Source organism: Coffea arabica, chromosome 6c (genome assembly GCF_036785885.1).
Source record: "Coffea arabica cultivar ET-39 chromosome 6c, Coffea Arabica ET-39 HiFi, whole genome shotgun sequence".
Lineage (NCBI taxonomy): Eukaryota > Viridiplantae > Streptophyta > Magnoliopsida > Gentianales > Rubiaceae > Coffea > Coffea arabica.
Window position 1 is genome coordinate 955,972 of NC_092320.1, and position 10,786 is coordinate 966,757.

General features: G+C 35.0%; 1 protein-coding gene across 5 annotated transcripts; it reads right to left on the reverse strand.

The window, feature by feature from the left end:
- Nucleotides 1-2,611: 2,611 nt before the first annotated feature.
- On the reverse strand, nt 2,612-6,356 carry LOC113691429 (histone acetyltransferase TAP1). Of its 5 annotated transcripts, none has more exons than XR_011815591.1 (8): nt 6,045-6,356; nt 5,749-5,906; nt 5,227-5,287; nt 4,857-5,040; nt 4,055-4,224; nt 3,815-3,915; nt 3,229-3,322; nt 2,612-2,940 (listed from the first exon to the last, which is right to left on the reverse strand). XR_011815591.1 is itself a non-coding variant. In XM_027209558.2 (8 exons), exons 1-8 carry the CDS (start codon nt 6,104-6,106, stop codon nt 2,861-2,863), a joined length of 840 nt encoding a protein of 279 aa, XP_027065359.1. In that variant the 5' UTR covers nt 6,107-6,356; the 3' UTR covers nt 2,612-2,860. The 5 variants fall into 5 exon arrangements, 2 of the variants coding, with proteins under 2 accessions (XP_027065359.1, XP_071907883.1); XM_027209558.2 differs by having other exon boundaries at nt 4,055-4,154; XM_072051782.1 differs by having other exon boundaries at nt 3,815-3,926.
- Nucleotides 6,357-10,786: the final 4,430 nt, after the last annotated feature.

Below are 10,786 nucleotides of genomic sequence, written 5' to 3' on the forward strand. Positions count from 1 at the left end.
GTATTATCAAATGGAGAATTTTATTACCAATTCATACCATATTCGAATTCAATAAATTTGACTCGTACCAATTTTGCACCAGATCTCGGTTTACCGGTTTCAAATAACCAACTTCATTCCAAAAATCGGTTTGCACTGATTTGTGCATACCCCTAAATACAATTCTATGACATTTGTCCTACGTCAGCACATTGATGATGCACATTGTAACAATGAATGTAGAGACAAAAAAATATTGGGCAGAAACAAGGGATAATATCATAAACCTCTTTTGAGACTTTTCTTAGCGTCACCTAGCACCGCTAAAGTATTAAAAATATCACTTACCTCTCTTATTTTTATTATTTATGTAACAAAATTTTCAAAAATCATAAACTACCCTTTTGCTCATCTTGCCGAATAAAAATACTCACAAGCCACTTTCTTTACTCCAAAAAAAAAAAATTATCATCACCTAAAAAACAATTTGTAGTAGTACCACCACGTCATAAAAATATAAATTTGAAAATAAAAAAGATATCTATAAAAAATACATCATCACCAATTTAACTCTATATACTAAAATTGATTTCTTATGAATCTTATATTTTTTTCCAACTTCTTCTAAACTCGTGATTCAAGCCTTTAAGTCATACATACTAATCATTATAAAAATCAACTCAAAATAAACAAAGAAATCATATCCATTCTATCACAATCACAAAAAGCAAAAGACAAACAAAATTTAATTTATTAAACTTTATAAATAAAAAATCACATAGTCATACAAAAAAATGAGTAAGAGAGAATGTTACAGAAAAGAAAAAGAGAAAAGAGTGACTTTTTTTTTTTTTTTTTCAAAAAAATCCCTTTATTTGCTATATGATAGACCACTAGTGGATCAGCAACGCCAACAACATCCTGATCCCGTCAAAGAAAGTTTAAAGGCACCAGAAACATTCAACCCGGAACCTTGACGATATGATCCACTCCCATCTCCGCCACGCCAGGCGATTGATCTTCTCCTTGTCGGGTAAAAAAAATGCGGACGGTACAGTACACTACTTCCTCCACCTACTAAACGACTGGGCACCCCCATCCTTCACCGCCAAGAAGATACCCAATTTAGAACCAGACTCTACGATAACCTTTTCTCTTCCCGTGCGAATCTCAATCCATAATACTACTACATTTGACCATACTACATGTTTAATCACATCCTTCACGCGTTCTATCCAACTTAAATTCTGTAGCGGCAAAGAGGGGGGTGGGGGGGGGGGGGGTAAATTCAACGAGGCTTAATGGTCGGAATCACACCACTGACCAGGTCACATCCGTGCGTGGAGGACAAGAGAGGTGAGGGTCCTCCTCCTCCAATGCTGAGCAGCCTTGAGTTTCCCTTAGTCTTCCTGCTTCCGTGTCACATTATTCTGAGCTTATATAGAGAAGAGAGATACTGGAGTAAAATATTTTAAACCAACACACATAACAATAGCTGCTGATTGACCAGAGTCGGGCTCTGCCTATACATAGAATAAGGAAAACCCTGGGCAAGAAAAATATACTCATAGAATAGTATCCGCCTGAGAGGTTGCAGAATTTTGAACAGACGGACAGGTTGCCTATCTCCATTGGCGTGCTGTCACTCGTATTGTTCCACATAAAATCCCTGGCAAGAAAAAGAAGGCCGTCTTGCAACTTCAAAAAAAAAGGAAGACGAACTTGGAATCTGGATCCCAATCCGAGTCGTTTTAAAAATCTTCAACAACCCTCCCTTCTTCACTTGCATGCCTTCTTACCTCCTCAGTTCGATCGATTTATTTACCACCCAGTAAATCTATTTAACTCTTTTTGTATTGGCGGTCGAAGAAAGAGTGATGAATCACTGCCGGTAAGTTGTAAATAATGGAGTAACTTTCTTACTTTTGATACGAAGAGAGGTTCTCAAAAACGGAAAATCGAGCCATGGCACTAGTAAAATAGTAAAAAAAAATTTTTTTTTTGAGGTTTCATTTGTTAAAGACTTTAATTTCCAATCTCAAAACGTTTTCTTGACTATTTTAGTTGTATATTTGGAGATGATAGTCCTGGTCTGGGTGTGCATGCACACCTCATATCATTTCAAATATTTATTCAGCTTATACTTTTACCACCCCATCTTTCTTGTCTTTTAAATCACTTTTTTGTAATCTCACACATTACAAGGAAAAATAAAAAAAAAAAAATTCTACAAAAATTGCCGCAACAACTACTCCAAAAAATACTGCTCTCTTCCCTTCTAAAAACACGTGTGATTTACATGCCACTTAACCACTCATTGATTCAGGTTCTTTGCAATTGCATATCAACTTTTGAGCATGCAACTCGAAAGCAGTAAAAACTCAAAGCCTCCCAGGCCAATTGTCTAATTTAATGTTTCGCTTAAATAGAAATAATGCCCGGTCAATCTGCAGATACTCATCCAACCCTAGTCTGCTGTTTGCCAACAAAGACAACTTACGCGGCCCAAAGGGTATACCAAAATAACATACCGCAATCATCCTAATTTATGTATTCCAACAGCATCCTCACTTGGTCTAACCTAAAAATGCATCCACCACAAGCAACACTTCTTAATTACCACAATATAACCTTGTCACCCCAATTTCCAAGGAAATCATTAAAAGAGTGTTGCAATTTCATGATGTTATCAACACTTAAACATGCTAAACTGCAAGAGGCTCAAACAACTTGCATTAAGAATTGGGAAGCAAAGAATCATAAACCGATCAATTGTGATCACAAATATCGGTTTTCTAGTATACATTTGCATCCAGAAAGACCTAGTCAACCATCACATGTTGAAGACGCTATGAGCTATGCGAGTGTTGCTCGACTCGAATTAATACCTGGGGTACCAAAACATGCCTTTGATGCCTTCTGGGTCTGCCTCAAAACCTAAATTTTCATAGAATTCCACCACTGCAATTTCGAAATCAAGGCCAAAATTGAGTGGAGAAAAAAAAAAAACTTATGCTTGAATTTCTCACAAAAAAGGTTTTGGGATTAAAAAAGCATCTCCTGTTGTCCCTATCCTTAACTGATAAGATGAGAAAGCTTCAAGAGAATGAATAAATCCTTTAAAATCGACCACTTAAAAATGGACATGACAAATAAGAGTTGATCATAACTAACACAACAAAAATTGCAATAAGCCATCAATTATTTGTTGTGATAGACCAAGAATACAGTTCTTGTTACTATATATACCTTGACTATCCGCAAAGAGTGTTATATTTCCAATGTCCCTCTGCAGAAGAGTCCTAATAAGCTTTTCGATAAGAGCTTTTCCAAGTCCTTGACCCTGTTCAAAAAATGAAAGAGTGAGCAGATAGTCGGCACAAGTTGAAAACAGCATAGGCAGTCAATTAAATCCTGTCTTGGGTCATATTTTACTTTACCAAGTACCCAGCTTAATAGCCTATGTTTTTGTTTTGTGGATCCATGATAGGTTTTAATATATTCAGACACCCAATCAAAATCAACTGTGCAGCAACGAGCAAGTAACCAATAACACCAATAATCCCAAAATTCATCTATTGACAAAGACCAAAGTTGACTAAACCATCATGTCTATGGGCTTCTTGTGTTTACTGCTTGCTAAACACGTACGGTCCATGCATGCTTTAAAAAAATGATTCTCAGGATCAATAAATCCCAGCCAGCACCTACTTTTGAGTATCTAAACTGTGTAACATGCAAGCTATTGTTTCTGTTTCACTTGCAAGCGTGAACTGTCAATGTTATCCAAGTTCAGATCCAGTATGTTTCTCCATCCAATACTAACGCTTCATACCTGATAGGAAGGATCAACAAGAACATCCCAAATTGTTGCATTGAAAGCATGATCTGACGTAGCCCTGGCCATGCCTATGAGCTTCTTGTCGGCACTCCCTTCTGCCAAGTCACTTGCCCAAGTACACTAAGATGTTCGTCACTTAAAAATAAGCATTATACAAGTTATACAACGATTACAAGAGAGCCATCTTCAAATGGATGAAGTAAAATCCAAATAAGTTTCCAGTCTACTGCATACCTTCTCCGGCAGATTTCCTTATGGAATGCAATGCTGCTACCGTGTAGCTGTTTCTTAGAGCAGCAGCTAGCTTTGACAATGGTCTCCGGGGCCAACCAACCTGCCAGAAGAACTCCCAAGTGCATGTCAAGTATAACAATTTTCTCTTTGTGCAGACTGCAGATCAAGTTCTGACAGAAAAAATTAGTATAACTCATATGTAAACCATGGTTCAAAGTCTTGGCTGAGTCATAAACAGAATGGTACTTGCCACTCTGATATCAACATACAGTTCCATTATCCACTTCAGTTTGAAGGATAAGACTTGTTTTTTCAGTTTTTGATGTCCTTGGACTCGTTAAAAGGGGAAGAACTATTTGAAAGTGGATTTTAAACATAAGATTGATAAGTTTCGCCTCTCCAGTAGCACTCCTTCATGATGAAGCCAAAAGCCAAGAGTCTAAAGGGAGTGTTTAAAAAAAAAAAAAACTACTAATGAAGTTTTCTGTTGTTTCTGGTCATGCCACCATGGTAAACAGCAAAATAGGCGTATTAATTTCTTCAGAAAAATAAATAAATAAATAAAACCACAGGGTGGCCAGCAATTTAGCTCAAAACCAAGGCAGCATTTCATATTCCAGCAACTGATGTTCAAGAGAGCTGCAGAAGGGTTTTCCCCGCTGTACAAACTATATATAAGTAGGTGTCTAATTATACCAAAGATAGCTCTGATGAGGAAATGTTGATCTATATCAAATTTTACACTTAAAAAACCATAAAGACATGAGTGCATGAACAACAAGAACATGAACAGGTTAGGTACCTTATCGCACAGAGCTTGGAGATCATAGACATCAACATCTCCACCTGAAGAATACACGATCTGTTCAACCACTCCATCAGGTAGGGTTTTTTCAACAAGAACAAACTCGTCAGGCAGCATTTCTTCCTCTTCTTGAATGGTGGATGGTGATTCCGTAACCTGAATAGTATTATTTTTCATAAACCTGCAAAAGTGGGCAAACAGCATCCAAGAAGCAGACACACTCAGAGGAACTAAAGGAGGATGGAAATATAATGTTGTTCATACGGATTAGGGGCAGTTAGCCAGGCAAGTAGAAATGGTTCCCCCTATTGGTATCAAGCATCAATAATTAAATAGTGCAGTGAACATGAAGAATAGTTAAAAGTACCCGGATCTGATTGATTCCCAAAAGGCAGCCTTTAACCGAGAAACCTTGGCATTCCTGCAACCTGCAAAGATAATTGAGACTATTGAGAATGGGGTAGTATGATAAGAGTAGAGGATGGTAGTTTGATTGTGATATGTTGCTTAAAAATTAGTATTAGTAAAGCTTGAAGATTGAGGGGTGGTTCCTGCACTGCTGGCGGGGAATATGTGCAGAGAGAGAGAGAGAGAGAGAGAAAGGGAAGGCAGGCATGCTTTTATGTTGTAGTAGCATAAAACTCAAGGGAAAAAAAAAATTTAATTCGGTGGATGGTGGAGAACAAGAAGAAAGTGAGCTCATGAATGAGGCAGTAAGGTGGAGATTTTGCTCACCAATTTCCTACTATATAACTAGTGCTGCTACTGGAGAAACTAATCTTGAATCGAGAATTAAGTTATTAGGGGAGATGGTGAGGAGTCACAACGAGCGGCGGCGGCGGTAAAAACACAAATATGATTATTAATTAATAAGAGAAGGGGTGGAAACCTGTGTGAAGAATGTGATGAGGCGAGAGCGGGAGGCGGTTTTCCATTTTGGCATGACGCGCCGGTAGCTGCTGCTGCTGCTGCATAAAAGCTGTGATGTGATAGTGAGAAACAGCAAGGACGGGGTGGTGTGGCCATGGTCCGTATGGGTATCTACAGCTGTTTAAACAAACAAAACCCAAAAAAAAAAAAAAAAATGACGGGAAAGTAGAATCATACTATAGTACTAGTAGCTAAGTAGTAATGATGGCTGTATTTTTTTTTTATTATTATTAACAATTTCCACAGATGACTCACTGGGCAGCAGCAGCAGCACTTAGAGAAGCAGGAGGAGGTGAGAGGACGCTGCCGATTTTCATAACTATAGCTCCCCTGCTCTCAAATTTCAACAAATTTTGAAAATGAACGAAACTACTCCTACTCCCCGAAAGCAAAAGGAAAGAAAACAAAAGATAGGATAGAGAGAGGGGAAGGGTGGTGGGTGAGCGGATTATGTCTCTTTACTCTGCTGCTGCTAAACGAGAGCTAGCGCTCGGTCAGCAGGGGAAGGTGAGACGACTGTTAGGGATAACAATTGGGGCGGAGAGTGCCTCCGCGTTTCAACACTCAACCTGCCATCCGTTAAAAAAAATTATATATATATATATATATATATAATTTTAATTAATTGCAAACTTATAATAATAGTTATAAACATTATATAATATATATTAGTATATATGATATAATTAATATTACTAATTTTACATGTCTATTAATAGAAATTAATAATTAACACAATAACACTTTTTTCTCTAAAAAAAAAAACACAATAATGACTTGGTGATTTTATTTGTCTAAAAAATGACAACTTGACTACTTTAGTTATATTTATCTCATTCATGTTAAATTGCATTCAAATAACTTTTATTTGATTATTTTTGTGAGTTTCAATATTAAATTTAGAGTGGATAATGACTTAGGTTGCGTTTGATAAAACTGTTGTAAATTTGAACTTTAAAATCTAAAATCTGAATCTATTGAATTATTGAATTATCACATATTAAATCTATTACATTTGAATATATCACATTCAGTGATAAGTGAATAACTTATTACTTAATTTTGAAAGCAAGTTTTGTTTAGAAAATTCAATGTCATTTAATTAATTCAGATATTCATTTTTTAGTTATCAAACAGTTTGAATATGATAATACCTAAATTCATTAAATTTAAGTACTAAATTGAGTTACCAAAAATTTGATTACAATACAATTATAAGACAAATTTATTTTAGCACTCGCGAGTGCCTTGTGGGGAAGTTGGGGCGGGGTGAAGGCAGGCCAGGGAAAACAGGGGCAAGAGTGCAAGACGGAGGTGGGGATTGCCATTCATACGACGGATGAGGAGAGCGATAAAATCACTATGCCATCACCTCCTGCTCTACCCCTTTTTTTTCCCGGTTATTTCTTTTCCTAAACGGACCTTCCATCCATCCACCTTGAAGCCCAAGTCTGAAAACACTGGACTACCACAAATAAGCCTTCCACTCCACTTCTCACTCAGTCACCTCCTTGTGATTCAACTGCTTTCACTCTTCTCCGCCTGATTCAACCGCTTTTAAACCTGTACTTGACTACTTCCGTTTACGCCTACCACTTAAAGTTAAATTTGAATCCATTAATTTACTTAATTGGTAAGTATTATATTTGATACATTTAAATATATATCACATTAAATAATATGTAAATAACTTATCACTTGTTTTGAAATCAAATTTTGCCTAAGAATTTCATTTCAATTAATTTAGATGTTTCATTTTTTTTTGTTATAAAACACATCTATACATATTTAGACCTGATCTCATTAAATTTAAGTACTGAATTGAATTATCAAATTGGATTTTAGACACTTTGGATTGAGGCCTCTTCTCAACTGATGACATTCTTTTGAGTCTATTTTTAATTTTTAATTTTTAAAAAGCTGTTATACAAAGTTTTCAACTCTTTTCTTCTTTTAGGCATCGTTTGGATTGAAAGAAATTGAAAGGAAAAGAAAGGACTCCAATGAAAAAAGAAAAGAAAGGAAAGTGGGGGAAATCAGGTCCATCCATTTTGTGTGGATTATGGAAGGAAAAAAAAAACTATCACATTTTGATTTCGTTTTTGTCCATAATTTAAAGTATAATTGTAAATACATAATAGGGTTTTTAGAATTTTTTAAAATTTTCAACAATTTTGATATCATTTCTCTTCGTTTTTGTTTTCCACTACCCACTTTTGCATGGAAAGTATACTGATAAAAAATATATATAACTAAACCTTATATCTCCCTTTTTCTCCCATTCATTTTATTTCTCTCTTTAAAAACCAATTTAAATATCAAAAACCTTATCCATCCATTTTCTTTCCTTTCCCTCCTATTCCCTTAAAACAAGCAGCGCCTTAGCTTTTGACTTTTTTTTTAAGCATGAAAAAATGTCATATTGAAAATGTGTTTTTTGTTTTTAAGATTAATTCCTACGAGAGAATAAACTCTTACTAAAAAATCCTAGAAGATACTTTATTACAAACACACACTGCAAAAAAAAAAAAAAAAAAAAAGGAGGGAGGGAGACCACTGGAGAAGAAGATGTTTTTGTTTTCAAGAGATGGAAAAGGTTAGGAAGAAGGAGAAGAATTTAGCTAGTTTAGAAATTGATGGTTTAATTGTTTATAGAAATGTGGATTAATTGTTTATAGAAATGTGGATCAATTGTTTTTTGGAAGTATTTTTTAAAAATTTTACTTTAACAGAGTTTTTATAGTATCCTTTTCTTATACTATATAAGATTGAGTTTTGGTCAAAGAATAAGTTGAATTTCAACCGCATAGGTGGGGGCTTTCTAGAAATGTGAAATGTTGTGTATTAGTTTAAAATCTTTAGGCACAAGTTAAGGAAGCATGTATTTAGATATGTTTACTTAAATGACCCTATTTTAATACATTTAAAATTGTCATTGATGAACCATCTGGGTATTGATGGAATGTGTAATTAATGTGCAACCGTTTTTGTATTTTGTACAACCTATATATGCTTGTATGTTAGTGTAATTACCGGAATATCCCTTAATTACCAATAATTCCCTTTTTCAGCCGCAAATAACCGTTTGAGATGTCGCTTTGTCTGAAACATTTGAATGGCAATCGAATTTAGGATATGAGCCAACGATTTTTCTATCCATGGTACGAACCCATTTCTCTATCATTTATAACCTGCATGTATGAGCCACAAACGTTGGTCATTTTATCCAATTTCAGCTTCAGGAGTTAAGCTTTCCCTTTTTGCCTTTGTCTACAACGATTTGCCTCATCGTTTTCTCTTTCATCCGAGTTCAACTCTAAAATTACCTATTATTTCATCATTAATTACATCCATTTTAATTGCCGAACCGTTGGTATTTTAATGCCTAAATGGTTGATTACCAGTTTCTCCTTGTTTGTATTCTAGAATTGGGATAATTCTACTTGGTTTCATACTAATCAGCTCAGAATGCTCTTTAGTCCTAGCTACTCTTGGTGGTTCAGCGTGAGGTTAGATTTCACTCCCCTCAATTTTTCAGTTCCTCCCTTAATTTTGTCGGTGTATTCTTAGTATCTACAATTAGTGACTCTTATCACGTTGCCTAACTGCAAGATAGTATTTTTTGCGTTGCTTAACCCCAATTGGTCTGGATAGGTTATAATTTTATAGGTTCGAGGAAACAGCAAGAAAGAGCTCTCGGTGGGAATTATAGAATAATGTTAGCTTTCTGCGTTGCTCTGGCTTTCTGCATTATCAACGACCTTCAATTTGATACGGTTTTATTGTAACACTGTGTGAATTGATTAATTATATCGTTTATCTTTTCATACTAAATTTTATATTTTCTCACAATGTACTATTATTTGTTCAACAAAAAAACCTCTTTCCCCATAGATACCAAATACCCGCGCGATGCGCAGGCACTCCCCCCTAGTATTTTAGAAAATATTTTGGAATATTTAAGAGTTGAAGAGTTTTTAGAATATATTTTGGAATATTTTTTAAACATTTAAAAAAAATTTAAGCTACATTTTTAGAGTACTTTTTAAAAATTTTAATGGTATTTGAAAAACTAATTTTTGAAAATCTCTTGAATCCAAATAGAGATTGTGTTAACACGAAAAATTTGGTTATTGTTTTGAAAACCGTCAAATTAATTCAAATAGGGGTGTGTATCCGATATTTTTGAATTGGATTTATGAAGTAGCTAATCATCCAGGTAGCCAGATGGTGATGATTTGGAAATAATTTTGCCCTTTTCCTAATTATATATATAATTATATAATTCGATCCAAGTAGCTAATCTCTCTCTCTCTCTATATATATATATACACACACACACACACACATATATAGTCTTGTTTTCCTTTTTCGTCTGTCCCAAATTGTAGTCAACTTTCCCATTAAGAAATGTAGTAATCTTTCAAATTGTCTAAAATACCCTTATTAAATATCTTGTTATTAATACATTGTTATTAAATACTAACCCACTACATTGAATACATTGAGCTTTTTCAATACTAACCCATTAGTTGTAGCTGATATTAATTGGCACTCTTCGTGATTAGCATAAGGGTATTTTAGAAAATTATTAATCTAAATTTATGTTTCCAATTAAATTAATTACACTTTCTTAATCTGTGTGAAAAAAAATCAAAACTAACAAACGGGACGGAGGGAGTAATATAAATATATAGAAATAGGGATAGAAATAAGCAATCGCATTGAATTAGTAGTGCTACTTACAACTCAGCCAAAACCCCCATAGGGTCGATCCCACTTCCCACATGCGGCTGCCGCTGCTGAGTGGTACAGTAGCATATTAGTAGTGTTTGTAGTATAGCATATTAGTAGTACTTTTGTTGTTGTGTTGTGTACAATAACGGTCGCAGTCCAGTCTGTCGTGTGCATATTTATTACTCCTACTTATATGCAGAAGATATAGATATAGATACATAGATAGAGATGTAAAGCGAGCCATCACATCCACACCGGAC

Coding starts and splice junctions, on each gene's coding strand:
- LOC113691429 (XM_072051782.1), bottom strand. CDS start 6,106: ATGAAAATCGGCAGCGTCCTCTCACCTCCTCCTGCTTCTCTAAGTGCT. Junction 5,041..5,226: donor TGGGAATCAATCAGATCCGG/GTACTTTTAACT, acceptor CCACTTTTGCAG/GTTTATGAAAAATAATACTA. Junction 3,323..3,814: donor TTGTTGATCCTTCCTATCAG/GTATGAAGCGTT, acceptor TTTTTTGAACAG/GGTCAAGGACTTGGAAAAGC.